Here is a 20797-nt window from a genome sequence, read left to right on the forward strand (position 1 = left end):
AATTTAAAGGAAATGGGATTGATGTACAAATAACGTGAAATAGGTGGTCGGTAGTCGGTAGTCCAAGGCGCAATGGGCCAAATGGTCTATTTCTGAGGTGTATCTCTCTCTGACTGTGACTCCATGCAGTCAGAGTGTATCTCCATGAACACCTATCCAAGGCTACATTGCAGTGACCAGAGGAATCTCTCTGGTAAGTCTGAAGAAGGGTCCCGACCCGAAGCGTCACCCATTCCTTCTCTCTAGAGATGCTGCCGGTCCCACTGAATTACTCCAGCATTTTGTGTTTTTCTTTGGTTTAAACCAGCATCTGCAGTTCCTTCCTATACAATCTGTCTGGTAACACTCTTTAATTTGATGGAGCAGAATAAATCTGGGCCTCAAAGATCAACAAAATGGGAGATTGGAGCCATAGCCAAATGCTTGGTAAACCTTGCTTATTTGTCCCATATCCCTCGCCTTGTTCTCCTCAGTAGTTTCCTGTCCTTCAGTACTGACTGAGGATGAAGCTGTTGAGAGGAGGTCTATAAGGAGGCTGCTTTTCAGATGGACATCCTATGAACCCAGACATTTAAGGATCAACCTTACGAGTAAGTGCGCCTTCAACTAAAACCAGCATGTTGGAGTACTGTCCTCAGGACAATACACTCTATCTCTGGTCCTGCCATTCCTTATGTGATTCTGCCACTTCTCAAAAAGAAGAGAAGCTGTGCAATTGCTTTACTTACTTACCACAACACAGAAGGCCATTCGGCCCATGAAATCCATGTCAGCTCCTGATTGAACAGTTCAATTCCCCCCCTCCCCCCCGTTATTGCCCCATTGCTATCTCGTGTGCTATTCCACACAAATTGGTTTTGCCTCTTATCTAACAATTTACATAACCAATTAACCTTTGAGACCCATTTACTCCATAAAACACTGTAGTCTGCACAAGGAATCTCCAGCCCAACCAGACCATCCTTCTTAAAAACAACATCAATGGATTGCCATTGTTTATTGTCCATCCCTGATCACCTTGAACGAAGGAGATGACCTGAATGATGCCTCAGCAGAATCAGACTGGAAATAACAGAATATTTCCTTCCCTGAAAGACACGAATAAGCTTGGGGTTTTAGAACAATTTGGTATTTTTTGGGTTATCGCTGCTGACCATATCATCCTAGAGTTAGATAGACTCAAAATGCTAGTGTAACTTAGTGGGTCAGGCAGCATCTCTGGAGAAAAGGAATAGGTGACATTTCAGGTCAGGACCCTTCATCAGATTTCTTTAGAGTCTGAAGATGGGTCTCGACCCGAAACGTCACCTATTAAATCTGAAGATGAGTCTCCACCCATAATGTTACCCATTCCTTTTCCCCAGAGAAGCTGAGTTACTCCAGCATTTTTTGTCTATCTTCGGTGTAAATCAGCATCCGCAGTTCCTTCCTACTCATCCTGGAGTGAGTTCTTCAACTCTGATTCAAATTCCCCATCTGTCCCCAGTATGGGGACCTTGCAACTCTGCATCGAAGACCCAGACTTTTGATGCGAGATGAATAACTTAGCCACTTCACCTCCATATCCCTTGAACTATTCCATCAAATCCAGGGTTTGTAGTCTGTTTGAGAAAACCATTAATTTCTGGGAAGAGTTAGACCTTCCTGAAACCCAAATATATTCATGAACGTGTAAACGTGAGCATAACTCCTTCCTACATTAATTTATCCACAAAAACACAGTGCAGTCCTTTCATAAAAGTCCAAATCCCTTTTAGCTCATTGGCCCGTGCTTCCCCAGAGTGCGCACACCCTGCCTATCTGCGTAACTAAAATCTTTTAAATTGTGGGCTTGTAAATTGAATATCAATGCCCCTTCTGTCAATTGTAAATGAGAGCATTCTCTACTTACTGTACTTGTTGTAGCAGCTTTTCTCTGCGAAGTTACCAATAAATGGGTGGCCAGTGAACTCTCTTGTAACCAGTGCAATGTTATTGCTGAGGAGAGCTCCGAGTTGCGTTACATTCCTCCCCAATGCCGTCAACAAAGCAGCTTCAATTATGTCATCCCGGGAGGAGTCTCGCACAAAGCCCACCAGACAACATTTTTAAATCAAAATACTTTACCATGTAATAGCCAGGGACATTAGCAAAAGTACAAATAGTTCTCAGGATTAAAAATCAGCATCAGGATACTCTGTGGAGTAGACTTTGCTTGCGAAAAGATTAGTGTTGCACCCACACCTGATTTGCCTATGCAGAAATGTAAACGCAATAAGCTTTCTCAAACATGTTGAGGTGGATATAGAGAGGGTAGACTGCAGGAAGGATTTTCCATGTCAGAAGCAGATACAACTAGAAGACATAGATTTAGGGTAAGGGGTGGGAGATTCAGAGGGGATCTGGGAAGGACTTTAGTCACTCAGAATAGTGGTAGCAGACATGCTGATAGCTTTGAAGAGGTGTCAAGATGAGATTATTGAATTATCTTGGAAACAAATGCTGGAAAATGGGATTAATATGAATGGGTGACCACTGGACATGGTGGGCTGAATGGCCTATTTCCATGCTATATGATTCTATGAAACAGAAGTGGGAATGGGCGAGTAATCAAGAGTGAAGGAATGGGCGAGCGATCTATTACTATAATTTTGGTTGATTCACCAGGGCACTGAGGAGACATCTCATCCACTGATAGTGCCATGGGATTCTTTCTGTCTTCCTGAGAGGTCAGGCAAAGCCGTGCTTAATATCTTGTTTAATATCTTGGTTAATAGCCAAAATGCAGGATCGGCACTGTGCCTATCGGCACTGCACTTGAGCATCAGATTAGATCTTTGTGTTCACATCTATGGTGTGGAACTTGGAACCTTAACCATCCCACTTGGAGGCAAGCTACACATTGATTCACTTAATTTGAGTAAAAAATGTTTAAGCAAGATGATTAATTTTTATTTGTGTTGATGTACTTATTGGAGGAGCAGAAATTCTGGGCAACAATGCTACCATCTCCACAAAGTTTACTTGAGTGGTGAATCATAAAGGTAGGTGGATATGGGGTTTAGAACATAAGGGTGTGCATCACTCACAGGTTAAGAAAATTATGACAAAGGTTGGTATTTAAGCCAAAATTCAGTAATATAACTGAATGTTTTTTCTTGGCACCACTCAAGTCGGTTGTGCGCTACAGAATTTCAATATAGTCAATTCTGAAAAATCACATCTGCTGTGGTGACTAAAATAAGATGCATCACCAGTTCTTTTCGGTACACTCAGCATCGATGGGTGCACATTATGAGTTAAAACATTGATTGCGGGAAGATGCATGTTCAGCTTAAATTAGGGTTACCACATCGGTGGTATGTTATCACTTGGGGAAATCTAGGCCATATTCTATATTGTTGGCTATTTAAAAAAAAAATTTCACTGGTATAACAGACACGATATGGTGTTGAACGCCAGGATATGGTAATTCAGTAATGTACAGAATAAAATGTTAACACATGTTCTATGAACATCATCGACCGGTATGAACACCGGATATCGCCTCGTCTGCGTGCAGACAAATCATCAATTATCTAAGTACGTCACGTGTACAAGGCCCACAGACAGTGGCGGTGGATGTATTTCCCGCTACATTGGGCAAGGATGCTTTCCGTCATACTGCCTCAACTATCTATGCTCGCTAAATTAAGCGAGACTCTCGCAACCCTCCTGGTGCTACCAGATTGGTCGACACAGCCATGGGCTATACTGGGAATGATCAGCCTTTCATGGCCATCCCTAAAGGCAGTAGTCTGCTTTCTACCTTGTAATCCTCTCCATGACCAAATTAATTATTGATTTACAGAGTCTGAGAAGACCTTTTCTGGGGCACGGATTGACTGAACGCACATTGGATGTACTCACTGCAGCCAGGAGAGACAGTACGAAGATACAATATATTTCTCATATTAGGAAATGGGAAGAGTACTGCTCACTGTCCAATATATCTTATGACTCAGCACACATTACCGATGTGTTGGAGTTTCCCTCTAAATTGTTCTTTAAAGACACGTTGAGTTATAGTGCTATTAACTGTGCCAGCAGTGCACTATCGGCATATTTGGGACCTCGATCAGGACAACAATCTGTGGGGACACACCCGCTAGTGTCTAGGTTCATGAAGGGCATCTTCAACATGAAACCCCCTAGGCCCAGATATACGGAAATTTGGGAAGTAGGCATAGTATTAGACATAGACATAGTCTGCTTCGCCGGTGGGCACCGGCAACACCCTTATCCTTAACCCAGCTCGCGTATATAGTAGTGATGATCATGGCTCTGGTGTCAGCTCAGCGGGTCCAGTCTGTTCAAAATGCTGCCGCTCGCCTTTTAACCGGAGCTTGAAAGAGGGAGCACATTACGCCAATCTTGGCCTCCCTTCACTGGCTCCCAGTGCACTTTCGAGTTCATTTCAAAATTATTTTATTTGTTTTTAAATCGTTGAATGGGCTCGCCCCGCCTTACCTCTCTGAGCTGCTCCACCTATATGCTCCTGCCCGGTGCCTCAGGTCAGCTGATCAGCTGCTCCTTGAGGTACCAAGGTCTAAGCGGAAGCTCAGAGGGGATAGAGCCTTTTCTGTTGCTGCTCCGGCACTCTGGAACACCTTGCCGCTGCACATCAGACAGGCCCCCTCACTGTCCATCTTCAAATCCTCCCTAAAAACACATTTTTATTCTTTGGCTTTCGACACTGGCTGAGGCATTGCTCCTGTTTTTAGTGCTTTTAATGTCTTAATTTTTAGTGTGTTTTTTATAGTCCTTCGTCTTACGGTTTTTAATGGTTTTTAATTGTTTGTAATAGCTTTTTGTTCATGAGTTCTCATGTACAGCACTTTGTGGCAACTGCAATTGTTTAAAGTGCTTTATAAATAAAGTTATTATTATTATTATTATTATTACACAAGCTGCGACTGGATAGTATGGTCATCTCTGCCTACAGTATCACATTTTACGTATATGACCTAGTTTAGCAAAGCAGACCAGGTACTTCCGGCCTCAAGCTTCTTTTTGCAGCTTACTCCTTGGACATCCGGCTCTGTGTGGTAACACACCTACGACTATATATTAAGGTCACTAAGAGCCTCAGGGGTTCGGAACAAGCATTGTTTATTAGTTTTAAGAAACCTCATAACAAGGTTTCGGTTCAGACCATTTCCAGGTGGCTAAAACAGGTGCTGATATATGCAGGAGTTGATACTGATTAATTTAAATCTCACTCCACCAGGGCAGCATCTACAACAGCAGTGAGGACAATGGAAGTCCCGTTAGACCAGATCCTAGCAAACGCAGGATGGTCAGGAGAACGAACTTTTCAGGCATTCTATCATAAACCAGTCACCAGACCAAGGGCCTTTGCCGAAACCATTTTAAGTTCTGTTTAGTAGTTTCCCTGGATAAGAGGATCTGCTATTTATTATGATTTGTCCATTAAAAAGCTTCAGCATGTTCTCAAAAATTGTCGTGTCTGAATGCATTTACCTCTTATCCTTGGTCAACCTATACAGTGCGTGACTTGGACTTGAGTCCATGGCATGAAAGCACAGAGCTTCAAAATCTTCACGTAGCCACTCACGTGACTCCGAAGTGAAATAGTAAGATTAAATGAGAACTTACCAGTTTGAAGTTTGATCTTTATTTTATGAGGAGTTACGATGAGGGATTACGTGCCCACCGCTCCCAAACCCTCATAAAAGATCAGCTGGTATTTCTAGTCTCTCGTATCTTACTATTTTTCAGTTCAACTACTATAATCTGCGCTTTCACACCGCTGCTTTAAAGGTTGACGCGCACGCGGGTTGACGGCCTTCTTCACGTAATCCCTCATCTTACTATTTTATGTCAATGACCCAGGTGTGGGGTTTGTGCCCCAGAATGAGGAGGTGATTAAGTGCAATCTTGACACATGGTAAAGTCTCCAGCAATGTGGCAATTTGGTCTGGCATGAATTTGTTGTTTAAATTAACTAAAAGTCAAAGTCTCATCATGAAAATGGTGTCCAGTAGAAATAGTCCATGGCTATTTAGTCCAGCTCTGGGATTTTTCATTCTACAATATATTCTCCCCATAAATATTCCTCTGAAAAAGTAGTTGATTAACTGGTGAATAACATGAGAATTTTATGCTCAGCATTGGTTTCAAAGGTAATCAAGTCAAAGGTAATTACATTTATTGTGAGTTACAGATACAATAAAAAATCTTGCTTTCAGCAGCATCACGGCACAGACTCAGACCCAGACATGCAAAAAATTAAATTATATATAAATTACACATCAACTCTACGACTGAAAGAAAAAGGTAGTAAAATAAATTAATTTCCATTAATTTGTATATCTTGGATTCATTTCACTCTGTCGAGGTGACACGGTAGTTCCAGCATCGAACTAACCGAGATCTGTGGATCTCTGCCAATGGAAGGAATGAGTCAGGAAATTGTGAAGCACACACAATAGCAACAGAAGCACATGTTAATCCTGTGTGTGTGTGTGTGTTGTGATCACCATGAATGATAGGACCTTAGGACGTACTGAGGAACAGATGGGCATAGAACATTGAAACAGTACAGCACAGAAACAGAACCTATGGCTCCCAATATCTATACCAAACATAATACCAAGTTAATCTGCCAGCATGTGATCCATATCCCTCCATTCCCTGCATATCAAAAGTCCTTTCTAAAAGCCTCTTAACCTCTCGTACAGTATCTGTTTCCACCACTATTCCTGGCAGCACATCCCAGGCACCCACTGCTCAGTGTATTAAACACTTGTCCCACACATCTCCTTTAAACTTTCCACCTCTGACCTTAAACCTATGGCATCTAGTTTTTAACATTTCTACCCTAGGGAAAGGGTTCTGACTGTCTAACCCATCTATGCCTCTCATAATTTTACATACTTTTATCAGGTCTCCCCTCAGCCTCCAATGCTCCAGAGAAAACAATCAAAGTTTGTCCAACCTTATAACTAATAGTTCCTAATCCAGGCAGCATTCTGGAAAACCTCTAATGCACCCTCTCCAATGTCACATAGTTTCTGCACATGCACTGTACAGCGACATTGGTGTAGTTGTCCAATGATCCCTGAAGTGGAACATAAGGTTAAGGATATTTGCCTTCATAGCTTGGGCCTTCTCCCCGTGAACTGCGTGATTTTTTTCTGGGTGCTCAGTCTCCTTCCACATTCCAAAGACGTACAGGTTTGTAGGTTAATTAGCTTAGTAAAATTGTAAATCGTCCCTTGTGTGTGTAGGGTAGTGTGCAGGGATCGCTGGTTGGTGCGGACTCCATGGGCCAAAGGGCCTGTTTCCGTGCCGTCTCTCTAAGCTAAACTAGACTAAAAATAAGAGAAATGCGATTATGGTACAATTTTATAAAGCATTAGTTAGGCGATAACTAGAGTATTGTGTGTAGTTCTGGTTGGCACACTGTAAAACAGGTGTGATTACAGTGGAGAGGATGTAGAGGAGATTCACCAGAAAGATACTTGGGATGCACATTTCAGCATTGAAGGTGACTAGAAGCTGAGCTTGTGTTACTTGGAATAGCAGAGATTGAAGGAGGTTCCAGAATGAGGTATTCAAAGTTTTGAGAGGCATAGATCAGGTAGATTGTGCGAAACATCCTTCTTTAACATGGATGTATGTGACAAGAGGATGTTAGAGGTTTAGAAGAGATGTGAAGATTTTTTTTTTCACCCAGAGGAAAGTTGGAAACTGGAACACATTACTTGAGTGGGTGATTGAGGCAAGTACTTGAATACGAATTAAAACAAAACACATCAATGAGCATATGCCATTGTATGGAAGACTATGGATCATGTGAAAGGAAATAGATTGTACTTGCTAGTTGGCATGGACATGTTGGGCTGAATGGCCTGTTTCCATGCCGTATGACTGTGGTTCTACGACCATAATGTAATTTTACCCTGTGAATCAGTGAAGTGAAAATTGTGCTGGTTTCTATTTTAATATAAACCAACCTTCTTAGTTTGGATTGCCTTGTGTCTTGGATTCTTTAAGTGCAAACTTAATACTGAACTTATCATTTATTGACTTTTATGCAAAATTAGGCATATTTAACGAGGAAATGGAAAATCCAAATTATAGATATAAAAACATTTCCTGCCACTGAAATTTGCAGAGTCACTACAGTAATAAAGAACATCAAAGTTAAGTCACTGTTATCATGTAGGAACACAGCAGCTATTAATGTGGAATTAGACTGTGTAAACAGTGCTAAGACAACTGCCAAATAATCCCTGTTTAGCAATATTGATTAAATACGGAGAGATCAAAAGCCCTTAAACAGGAAATATTTTAACTTAAAAGACAATAGAACAAGATTATTAATGCAGTGGGATAATTGAAACACTCTGCTCAGGGTATAGATTTTGCTACAATTTGAGAAACAGTGAGCAATGATAGATAACAAAGAAATCAATTTTAGTTTAGTTTAGAGACACAGTGCGGAAACAGGCCCTTCGACCCACCGAGTCCGCGCCGACCAGCGATCCCCACATACTCACACTATTCTATACACACTGGGGATAATTTATAATTATACCAAGCCAAATAACCTACAAACCTGTACGTATTTGGAGTGTGGGAGGAAACCGGAGATCCCGAAGAAAACCCATGCAGTTTATGGGGAGAACGTGCAAGCTCCATACACACAAGCACCCATAGTCAGATTCAAAACCGGGTCTCTGGCGCTGTAAGGCAGCAACTCTACCTCTGCGCCACCCACAATGCTGCTATGATTTAATTGACCCAATAAAGGCCATAATGTTGTTTGCAATATTCCTGTGATGTATTCAGTGCATTTGAAAGTCAATGGGGTAACATGGTGAAATTCTGCATAAAAGTTGAATTAGTTCATGATTATGTTCCAAGAAGAGATCTCAGCGGATCTATATATTCTTTTCTTCTTATCACTAAAGTAACATGACTATTAGACAGGAGCTTGCAAAAGTTAATTGAGGGAGCTGTTTGCAGGCAAATTGACGCCTGGCAAGAAAAAGGCTTTAAAAGGTACATTAGTGATTGTTCAAGGACAGAATGTTCTCGTTAGTGTCAAGAGAACAGAGTGGGGAACGCTAGATAACAATAAATACTGAGGCTTTCTTCGAAAAAGAAGGAGGCTTATGTCAGGTACAGGCAGCCGCGACCAGGGGAGTCCCTCAATGGGTATAGGCTATGCAGGAGTACACCTAAGAGGCAAATCAGGAGACCAAAATAGGGACAAGAGGTAGCTTTGGCAGGCAAGGTAATGGAGAATCCAAAGACATTCTACGAGTATTTTAAGGTGAAAAGTATGACTCAGGAGTGAATATGGCACTTTAAAGATCATCCTGGTCATCTGTGTGTGGACATTATTAACAATCTGGTCATCTGCGCCAATTGTCGCTGCACGGAGGGACCCCAAGCAGCCCAGACCCTCCCCGCCCCAAGCAGCCCCGCCCCAAGCAGCCCAGCGTCGGAGACCCGACCCAGCCCAGCCCAGCATCGGAGACCCATCGCAGCCCAGCCCAGGGTCGGAGACCCAGCCCAAAGTCGCAGACCCAGCCCAGCTTGGAGTCAGAGATGTTGCCAAACGGAAAGCGGGGACTCTGATCCTGGTGGAGGAGAACGACCAGCGACCAGCGACCAGCGCCCGCTGTGAGTCCCCATCACACTGCCAATTCCAACCACTACCCTCTGGTCCCCCTCGCTGGCTCCTCCCCCCTCCCCTGTGATGCCCCCTCTCCCCCATGGATCTTCCCCCGTCTTTTCTCCAAGCTCACCGGCGCCATCACACCCCTCTCCCCCCACAACATCCCCCTACCCACAACCCCCCTCCCCCCACACCACCCTCTCACCCCCTCCTGCACCTCCCCGTCCACACACACCCCTCTTCCCCTCCTACCCCCCCCCCCCCGCCACACACCCCACTTCCCTCCCACACATGAAGAAGAAGGGGAGGGAGCTCTCGGGGATGAGGGTAAATGAGCCGTGTCTGTGCTGTTAGGGGCTAATGGTGAGTGGTGGACTATTGCGTTGGGGGAACGGGTGAGTGGTGGAATATTGCGTTGGGGAATGGGCTGCATTGGGGGACCAGGCCTCCCGTGTGACTGGGACCCAACAGGTCCCACTTAGTCTAGTATGACATTAAAAGAGGCATAGATAGGGTAGACAGTCAGAACATTTTTCTCAAGGTGGGAACAGCAAAGATTGGAGGGCATAGCCTTATAGCCAGAAGCGAACATTTGAAGGATATGTATTTTTTACATAATGAATGGTGGGTGCCTGGAATGAGTGTTTGCAGATGTAGGCAGATGTAATAGAGGCATTTAAGATGCTTTCATATTTGCACAAAGTTATGCAGGAAATGGAGGGATATGGATCACATGCAGGCAGAGATCAGTTTAACTTAGCAATATGTCCCTACACATTAGGGTCAATTTTACAGAGACCAGTGAAACCCACATGTTTTTGGGATATAGGAGGAAACCGGAGCACCCAGAGGAAACCCACGCAGTCACAGAGAGAACATGCAAACTCTGCGCAGACAGAGCCCGAGTCAGGATCGAACCCGGGTCTCTGGCATCATGATGAAGCAGCATTACCGCTGCAGCACTACCCGCTGCACAACTGTGACACTGTCTTGCATGAATGATTGCAGTTTAACAATAACCAAATAATTCCAAATCTTGGGATGGATTTTCTTTGGAGTTTCTAACATTGTTTTCTGACATTTCAAAGAGAACTTATTTTGAAGTTGGCAATGTTAGAGACTTGTTGACTGAGCTGCATATTTATGCACAGATTTAGTGGGTGAGGTGGAATATTTGGCTGTAAATGTAAGTCAACGTGCCTTGGAATGGGAACAAATAATTCTGCTAACAAATTGTTTCTCTGTGCCCCTTGTGCTCAATTGCCTGCTGTAGGATGTCCCATAAAGCCAGGCTGAGGTGTGTCTATCGAGGAGGGAGCTACTGGAGATCTCTATGCTGTCTGGCTGTTTTTACCAGCTGTCTCTGTCCCACAGGTAAGCATCGCTACTTCATGCAAATTATCACAGTTACAATTTTTACATGAATATTACAACAACAACAAAAAATAATACTCATATTCTTTGGTTTCTGTTTTTGAAAAATATTTTGTTTCCGTTAAAACCAATAGCCTAAAACATGTGGTTGGTAATCTAACTGAGTGATCGTTTGCAGTGTTTTGATGACATTCCACTGTCCATTCCATTGATTAAGCTGCTTATATTAAGCATAGATCCAATCACACAATGATTAGCTTCGATGAGCCTTCTAGCCTTCTCACAGCTGTGATTATTCTTTTGATCAACATTGCTACCTTTCCTCTTTACCCTCTCTCTACCTCATCTCGAACATGGAATATTAAGCAGCCAATTCAGCATTTGTTCAAAAATATCTGTGATAGCATACTTCTGTGTATCTATCTATCTCTGTGTATGCTCAACTTATCTGCCTCATTCACGAAACTACTTGCATTTACATATGTGCCATCAAGCAGAACTGGTCTCCTTTTTTCATCTAAGTTCCAGCATTTGTTTCTCGGTCTTCCAATTTTCTTCCCATTTCTTGCTCTTCTCCCTTCGAATTCTCACACAGCATGGACGCTCTGACCCATGTCAGAATCGATTTGTGAGAATGTTGCCAGGACTCGAGGGATTGACTAGGAGGGAGAGGTTACTTCGAGCATAAGAGAGAAAACGGTGAACTTATAGAGGTGTTTAAAATCTTGGGGACAGCGAAAGAGTGAATGCATGTATTTTTTCCTGGGTTGGGGAATCAAGAGTCAGAGGGTGTTGGGTTAAGATGTGAGGTGAAAGATTTAATAGCAACCTAGGAAGCAATTTCCTTTACACAGAAGGTTATATATATATATATATATATATATATATATATATATATATATATATATATATATTTATATGTAACCTGTTGCCAGAAGAAGTGGTTGATGCATACATGATGCAGAAGGTGCAATGATGACATTTAAAAGACATTTGGACATGTACATGGATAGGGACATGGGTCAAACGTGTGTAAGTGGGATGAGCGAGGATGGACACCTTGGTTGGCATGGACAACTTGGGCCAAAGACCCTGCTTTCAGGTACATGACTATGGCTCTCTGACCTTGTGCCAACCATCAAGCACCCATTTGGACTAATCCTAAACTATCCAATCAACTTCCCTTAGATTCTACCACTTACCTACACTTACTGGGAGAAATCTACAGTGGCCCATTAACCTCACAATCCACACACATTTGGGATCTGGGATGAAGCCAAAGCACCCAAAGGAAACCAATTTTGTCCCAGGGAGAACATGCAAACTTCACACAGGCTGCACTGGAAATCAGGATTGAACACAGGTTTTATCGACTATGGAAGTTGGGACATTTTGTTACAGTTGTACAAGACATTGGTGAAACCACATTTGGAATACTGTTTAAGAAAGAACTGCAGATGCAGGAACAATTGAAGGTAGACAAAAAGTGCTGGAGAAACTCAGTGGGTGAGGCAGAATCAATGGAGAGAAGGAATAGGCGACATTTCGGGTCGAGACCCTTCTTCAGACTGATGTCAGGGTGGGGGGAGGGTGGGAAAAAGAAAGGAAGAGGCGGAGACAGTAGGCTTTGTGAGGGAGCTGGGAAGGGGGAGAGGAGGGAGTGCAAATTGGAGGAACAGCACCTTGTATTTTGCTTGGGTAGTTTACACCCCAACGGTATGAACATTGACTTCTCTAATTTTAGATAGCCCTTGTTTTCTCCCTTCCTCCCCACCCCCTTCCCAGCTCTCCCAGAAAGCCTACTGTCTCCGCCTCTTCCTTTCTTCCCCCCCCCCCCCCCCCCCCCCCCCCGCCTGACATCAGTCCGAAGAAGGGTCTCGACCCAAAACATAGCCTATTCCTTCTCTCCATAGATGCTGCCTCACCTGCTGAGTTTCTCCAGCATTTTTTTGTCTACTTTGGAATACTGTGTTCAGTTTTGGTCACCCTGCAATAGGAAGGATGTCTAAAACTGGAAAGAGTGCAGAGAATATATATGCGGATGTTGCCAGTACTCAATGGATTGGGCTATAGAGAAAGGTTGGGCAGACTCAAACTTTATTCCTTGACATGTAGGAGGCTAGAGGGGACCTTGTAGAGGTGTATAAAATCATGATGGGGATGGATAGGGTGGATGCACTGAGTTTTTTTTCCAGTGTAGGGAAATCAAGGAGCCAGATGACATAGGTTTAAGGTGAGAGGAAAAAGATACGATAGAAATCTGATAGACAAATTTTGCACACATAGGGTGGTGGATATATGGAACAAACTTCCAGAGAAAGTAGTTAAGGTAAGTACCATAGCAGCATTTAAAAGAGATTTGAACAGGTAGATGGATAGGACATTTTTGGAGCATTATTGGAGAAATGTAGGCAAATGGGATGAGCTTAGATTGGGCATCTTGGTCGGCATGAGTGAGTTGGGCCAAAGGCCCAATTTCTACATTGTATGACTGTGATGAGGCGAAACTCCTTCACACAAAGGGTTGTGCATTTTTGGAGCTATTTTTCCCGGTGGATGAGCAGTTATTAAGCCTCTTTGGTATTGAGGTCCATAGAATTTTTGCGTCAAGATTTGGGAATGGTGGTGTGAAGGTGAAAGATCAGTCCTAATCATATTGAATGGTGGAACTGTCTTGAAAGTCTGAATGATTCACTCATGCTTTTAAATCTTACACAAATTTGTAGGCAACATGAACACAGGTTGACTGTGCCACTGAAAGAATTTAAATGGATTACAGATGGGTTAACACTTATGTAAACGGTTGGGCAGCGGAATTTCAAAGAAACACTGCATTAACATCATTTACTGTTACCAACAACAACAGATTGTAAATTAAGGCATTGGTCGAAATCGTTGTGGTATTGTCACCATTCACAATATGCTTTGATTTTGTGTAATTTTGTTTTGAGCTAGTAATTTTCCACTTGTTTTCTCATGGTGCTGCCAGTTTATTCCACTGCTTTCGTTCTTGGCAACCATGCTTTAAATAAAATGACTAATCAGCAACTAACATATGTGCATATTTCAAAATGTCTGGGCTCTCTGAGATGGAAATCTGGTGGTATTTGCAGCTCTTACGCACATTTTATATAACTTCTGCTGTGCCGTGACAGGTGTTTCTTGGCCTCTTCTTCTAACTATTTGAAAGGTGCTGGGCATTTGCTAATATATCATCGACTCGTGTAGACAGGGATCGTATCCAGGCTCCCCTGGTTTGGTGGTGGTTAATCATTTGTGGAGGAATGATTTTGCCAAATTCACTGCATAGACCCACATTGATGGAGAAGAACTGTCCCTCGGTATGGATCAGAACTATCAGCACTGAATAGGAGTGAGGGGAAGGAGTAACAGTGACTCCCACCTAATTGAGATATGCTGATTCAGAACCACATTGTGTAATGTCCTAATCAACAATGTATACAAAGTACCATCAATAATCTATTTGTTCCTATGGTGGATCTAGAACTGTGCATATTAACAAGAGTGAGCTATTAGTGCTACAAACCAACTAGTATTTATAAGGCATCTTCAATGTAGGGAAACATCTCCAGTGTAATTTGAGGACACTACAGTCAGACGCAGAATGGATTCTGAGGTAAAGCAAAATAATGGCATAAATAAAACAGATAATGCTGGAAATTCACTGAAGGTTAGGCAACATCTGAGGAGAGGATGAAGACATGGTTTCGGATTTATGAACTTGTATGGAACAGGTTGGTCCAAAAAACTTGTTAGGAGCATTTTGTTTTGAGGTGGGAAGGAGATAGTTTGGAATAGATGTTAATGGAGGAAATTCCGAGCTCAAGGGCAGCTTGAGAGAGGTGCAACAGAGGCCGCAAATGGTGCCAAAAGCATTTCATTCTCATATCGATTGTCATAAATGCTGGCATTATTTGAAAGATTCATATTGAGAAATAATGAAATTGGTGGTGGATATTATGAAAGATCTGGATGTTAATACTGGTGGTTTGACAGTGGCATTGTTGTTAAGTGCTGTAAATATTGTGAAATATGTTTTAGACAATGCAAGATTGTGTTGATAATTTATGTGTGGTAAATGGTATTTAGTGCTATTTACAAAGATGGTTAATGGTATTGATGTGAGATTTGTTAAGAGATAAATATAATAAATAGAGAATTAAATGCCGTTATGTATCATGGTGAATTATTCATCATATTATAAGATAGACTATTGAGTGTGTACATTGGTATGCACGGTGTTCCGTTGTTAAGGTAGGATAGGATTGTGTGCGTTGGTTCAAGAACCTGATAGTTGTTGGAAAATAGCCTTTCCTTAATTTGGTGATGTTTGACTTCAGGCTTCTGTACTTCCAGTCTGATGGGAGCAGGGAGCAGAGGCAGGGCTCACTGGTGGGGATACTTTGATAATCATATACATGTCCTAAGGTATTCAATTTGGTCCAGAATTTTGCAATGTTATGAGGTTAGATCAGGAGAAGCTGGAATTGTTCTGCTTGGAACAAAGAAAATTGAGAAAAGATTTGGTGGAGGTGTGATTGGCTTAGGCAGTGTAAATACTGTAGAAGAAAGTTGTTCCCATTTGTGGCTGATTCATGAACCATTGAACACAGATTCAAAGACTTGGTCAAAGGGATACAAGACAAGATGTGAGGCAGAACCATCTTAAAATGCTGTCCCCTCCCCTTCCTTCACCCTCTAGCTGTCTCCTCCCACCCTCCCATCCGCCCGCCCTCGGGCCCCTCCTCCTCCCTTTTTCCTTCTTTCTTTCCCCACCCCCCATCAGTCTGAAGAAGGGTTTCGGCCCGAAACGTCGCCTATTTCCTTCGCTCCATAGATGCTGCTGCACCCGCTGAGTTCCTCCAGCAATTTTGTGTACCTTCGATATTCCAGCATCTGCAGTTCCCTTTTGAACATCTTAAAATGAGACAGTTGACAATCTTGAACATTGTCTATAGAGATTGTGGGATCATGCAGAGCTATCAGAAGGAAAGTTGATATGCATATAGGAGAGATCAAGCTTCAGGGCTATGAGTGGGTTTCAACTGAATAGGTTGATGTAGCAAGGCCAGCAGTGATACAATGGCTGAATGGTCTTCTTTGGATAGAGTGCAGAAGAGGTTTACTAGATGCTAATATATATAAACAAAGAACTGCAGATGCTGGTTTATACCAAAGAGAGGCACAGAGTACTTGAGTAACTCACCGGGTCATGCAGCATCACTGGATAAAAAGGATGGGTGATGTTTTGGGTCGGGACCCTTCTTCAGACTGAAGAAGATCCCGACCCAAAACGTCATCCATCCTATTTCTCCAGAGATGCTGCCTAATCCGCTGAGTTATTCCAGCACTTAGTGTCTATCTTGACCAGATGCTGCCCAGATTAGATTGTTTTAAATAGACAAGTTCTAATGAGGACATGGGAGACAGACTGAAGAGTAAAGGGATGGGCTTGAGACCAGAACTAGACTTTACAGTAGTCAAATAAATATTAATCAGCAGTGAATTACTATGTCAATTGGTTTGCTTTTATCACCTCCAACTAAGCAAAAATTATGCAAATATGCAAAAGTTACCAACCAAGTTCCTGCAAAAACCTGTATTGTCGGATTGACTTGTGCAGTTCTGGCTTTCTCTCTGTGATGCTTCTTCCATTGTCTTACTACTGCTTCCTCACCGTATCCCATCTAACCTGGTCGCAGCATTGGAACGTTCTCCTGCTACAGCAACTGGACATAAACTCAATTGTTACCTTATCTAGCAGGGAGTACAAACTCTTATGCTTAATAGTAGCCATGTGGACCTGACGTTCAAGGCCAGTAGTTGGGGAATCAATGAATGGCTCTATTGACCACAAGCCAGCTTCAAATGCTGGAAGATGTTACTGAATGGGAAGCATATGCCCCTTAACCTTGGTACTCACTGTAGAGTAGATACCCCAAAGTAATGTAAAAAGCCCCATCCAAGCACATCCTGTCCCAACACATTCCTGCCTGGGCAATACCTAGAAGATTTCTACAATTGACATCCCTTTGGTAAAATGTGCCATCTTTCAGAAAGACCACTGGATTTGGAGATTGAAGATTGAAGATTCAGTCGGGGGTCTGTGGTGAGTGCAGATAAATGGCCTAAAGGCCAGCAGAATTCAGTCATGATCATGTTGAATGGTAGCGCAGGCTTGAAGAGTTTCATGCCCAACTCCTGTTGGTATCTCCTTCCGTCCCAAAGAGTAGTGAAATCTGTAAATCTCACTGCCACTAATCTGTTGGGACTAGGTTGGGGAAAGGGCAAATAATGTCAAAACTGAGAGCGATAGATATTAGATATGGTTAACAAGTTTAATGGAAGCTAGATTGGGAAAATACAACTTGGGCATATCTAATGACTGAAAGGCTTCATCCTGCCCAAACCTGATGGTCATTCCCCTGTCTAGGGAGTGATGATTGCCTCATTCAGTCCTTGCTGGAATTAAAGGCTTGTAATGTGCAGCATCAGTCAACGCCAGTTTAGTTTAGTTTAGTTTAGAGATACAACATGGAAACAGGCCCTTTGGCCCACCAAGTCTGTGCAGACTAGTGATACTCGCACACTAACACTATCCTAACACAATAGGGACAATTTACAATTATACCAAGCCAATTAACCTACATACCTGTACGTCTTTGGAGTGTGGGAGGAAACAGGAGCATTCAGAGAAAACCTACACAGGTCTCAGGGAGATCATACAAACTCCGTACAGATAGGACCCGTAGTCAGGCTCTCTGGCGCTGTAAGGCAGCAAATCTACCGCTGCGCCACAATGCCGCCCAAGGAAATTATGAACATTTTGGGCACTGGGATATCTTGGGTGCAGCCCTGTGGTCCAGATTGTAGCTGCTTATGTTCCAATACTGCGCTGTATGTGACTTGACTTCAAAACAATTTCCACCCGAGACAAGACTGACTGCATGCCTGGGCTGAAGCTTGGCAACTCTTCCGCCTTCTCATCTTGCTGGGACTCTGTCCAATGTATGTCACAAAGAGTTTTCTAAGATCAAGTTAACAAGTATAAATGCAATGTTCCATTTTCTTTTCTTTTTGAAATTCAGCAGTGTTGTGCTGCTCAAGTTGCACAGAAACTCTAACTGGTTTCTCGGGCCAGTTCACATCCCCATGTTACCCCGTGGACTATAGCCCTAATTTAAACTGTAAGTGGACCATCCTGGCCCCTCCTGGATTTATCATACAGCTGACTTTTCACGACTTCGAGTTAGAGGAAGCCCAAGGATGCCAATATGACTTTGTGTCAATACAAAATGGGGCTGAAAACATTCAATTTTGCGGTGTCACAGCTAAGGGTCACACATTGAACTCTACCACGAATGAAATGGTTGTCACATTCAAGACTGACTTTAGCATCCAAAAAAAAGGATTCAGAGCTTCCTACAGACAAGGTATGTGATAATGTGCACGGCTTGCTGAACGATACTGTTGCTTTCTAAAATATTTCCATCATAACTTCAAAGAAAAAATGCAGACACAAGGAACTCTAGACGCTGGTTTATAAAAAAGACACAAAGTGCTGGAGTAACTCAGAGGATCAGGCAGCATGGAGAACATGAATAGGCGACATTTTGGGCGGAACCCTTCTTTGGACTGGAAAAAGGATCTCGACCCGAAACCTCACCAATCCATGTTCTCCAGAGATGCTGCCTGATCTGAAACGTCACCAATACATGTTCTCCAGAGATGCTGCCTGACCCCTGTTGAGTTCTCCAGGAGTGTGTGTCTTTCAAAGAAAGAAAATTTGGATGCTGTACTGTAAGCTTGGGATTTCCTAAAGAACTTCATAACCGATAGAAGTATTTGTGAAGTGTGACTGTAGTTTTGGAGAGACAACTGTCTGCCTATTTTCCAAGACTACCATCTGACAATCATCGATACAATAATGAACAGATAATCGGTTTTAGTGTAACTTGTAATCCCCTCCCAGGTTTTCTATATATATATATATAAACCGCCTGAATGCTACAATTATATTCTAGGATGAAATTCTCTCTGTTACATCCATTATGTTATATATATAAATTGCTTGAACTCTTTAATCATATTTCAGCCTTCATTTTCTCCCAGGTATCCATCATTAAATATATAAAGAACCTCAAAAACCTTTGTTTTGATTCCACCCGAACACTCACTCACAAATGTATATTACTCTGTAATTTATCGCATGCCATTCAAACTCTGCAATTAGATTCTCACCTGTAATTCACTCCCAAATGTCCGTCTTCTAAAGGTACAGTAGAAATGGCGGGTGGGAATGGGGGCATTTTTATTTGCTTTCTCGTCCCAACCATTCCCACCACACCCGAGCCCCAACAATTGGGAGCCGAGCTGAGATGGGGGCGTTGAGTAGACTCATTCTCTCGCTGAGTCCGTGAGACCGGCTGGCGGCCACCCTTCCCACTCCTCCTCACTCTCACGTCGCTGATGTCTCCGTGACCCTCTCCCCCACACTGTTACCATTCATGTCTGACTTACAAACAGTTCTCAGGAGCGGGACCCTATCGTAAGCCGTGGTAGATGGAATGCTAAATTCCGACCCAGGAATTGGATTTTGTCCATAAGGAAACAGCAGGACAACGAGGGGAGAGTGTATTGGGGCAGTAATAATTGTCACTGTCATTTCAGAGATAGTACAGGCATCTTCGGCCAAATGGCCTCCTACTCGCAATGATAGCTGCTCCCCTTCCTTATCTCCTACACCTCTGTGAAACTAACACATCTTATTTTCTCTTCTCCTCTTGGATGAATGTGAAGTGGCAGTCTCGCTGCGGAATCAAAAGGTGGTGTTGGACAATCCATCTCAACGACAGGTTGTTTCAGTCTCCCCCTCGGTCCCCATCCCAGACCTGGAACAATTCACTGTATGCCTGGAGGCCAAGTCATCTACTGTGAAGAAGAACTGGATCCTCTTGTCATACGTGGATAGCAACAACTTGCCGCTCATTGCCCTCAGGAGCCAGGGAAGTGATATCCTCCTGGCAATCTCCAACGTGGAGTGTGACGTGAGCCAACTCTGGGAGGATCATTTCTCTGGCGAGGCATTCACCGCCATTTGGCAGCAGTTGTGTGTCACATGGGATAGTGCCTCAGGCGATATCATCACTCAGACTCAAAACAAATATCAGGTCAATCCCTGCTCAGCCTCCAGAGGGAAAAGCGTTGCAGCCCAGGGTTCCCTCACACTTGCACCAGAACAAAAGGAATCCAGCAAAACCTTCACCGGCGAGCTCTACAACTTCCGTCTCTGGGACTTCAACATGACTGGGCAGATGCTCGTCAACCTATCCTGCGATGAAGTGGGCAACGTGGTGGATTGGGAAAACTCGTTCTGGGACATCCCTGTCTCCACGTTGGAAGCGGACAGTGATCTGAGCTGTGGTGAGTGTGATGCTCTGTTGGATAAGGTTGCTTGCTCCTGTGCCTGCTTCTTCTCCTTATGTCGTTAGTTATTTCAGATGTCTTGTACATGGTAGGCATTAATTTCCTATATGTGTACAGGAGAGGCCCTTGCTGCAGGGTAGCAAGGTGACAAAGAAATCCTGGGAATAGAGGGTTGTTCTATCAAGCAAGGCTAGACCTTTAGTTTGTTTTCCTCGGAATTTAGAAGATTGAGCACTGGCATTGAAAAATATCAGATCCTAAGAGAACCTGACAGGTTAGATGGTGCGATATTTCTACTATTCG

At 43.1% G+C, this 20797-nt stretch overlaps 1 protein-coding gene across 23 annotated transcripts in view; it reads left to right on the plus strand.

Annotated features, from left to right (window-relative positions):
- Nucleotides 1–20797, plus strand: part of adgrg6 (adhesion G protein-coupled receptor G6) — a 195230-nt gene that overhangs the window by 69023 nt on the left and 105410 nt on the right. For 20 of the 23 annotated variants that reach the window (XM_033026008.1, XM_033026011.1, XM_033026010.1 and 17 more), the window contains 3 exons: nt 10947–11047; nt 18157–18501; nt 19868–20491. In XM_033026008.1, coding sequence (XP_032881899.1) covers nt 10948–11047; nt 18157–18501; nt 19868–20491 — 1069 coding nt within the window. In that variant the 5' untranslated portion in view covers nt 10947. The remainder of the gene's footprint in view (nt 1–10946; nt 11048–18156; nt 18502–19867; nt 20492–20797) is intronic. The other 3 variants (XM_033026023.1, XM_033026022.1, XM_033026014.1) reach the window with 2 other exon arrangements.

This window comes from Amblyraja radiata, chromosome 8 (assembly GCF_010909765.2).
Source record: "Amblyraja radiata isolate CabotCenter1 chromosome 8, sAmbRad1.1.pri, whole genome shotgun sequence".
NCBI classification, from domain to species: domain Eukaryota; kingdom Metazoa; phylum Chordata; class Chondrichthyes; order Rajiformes; family Rajidae; genus Amblyraja; species Amblyraja radiata.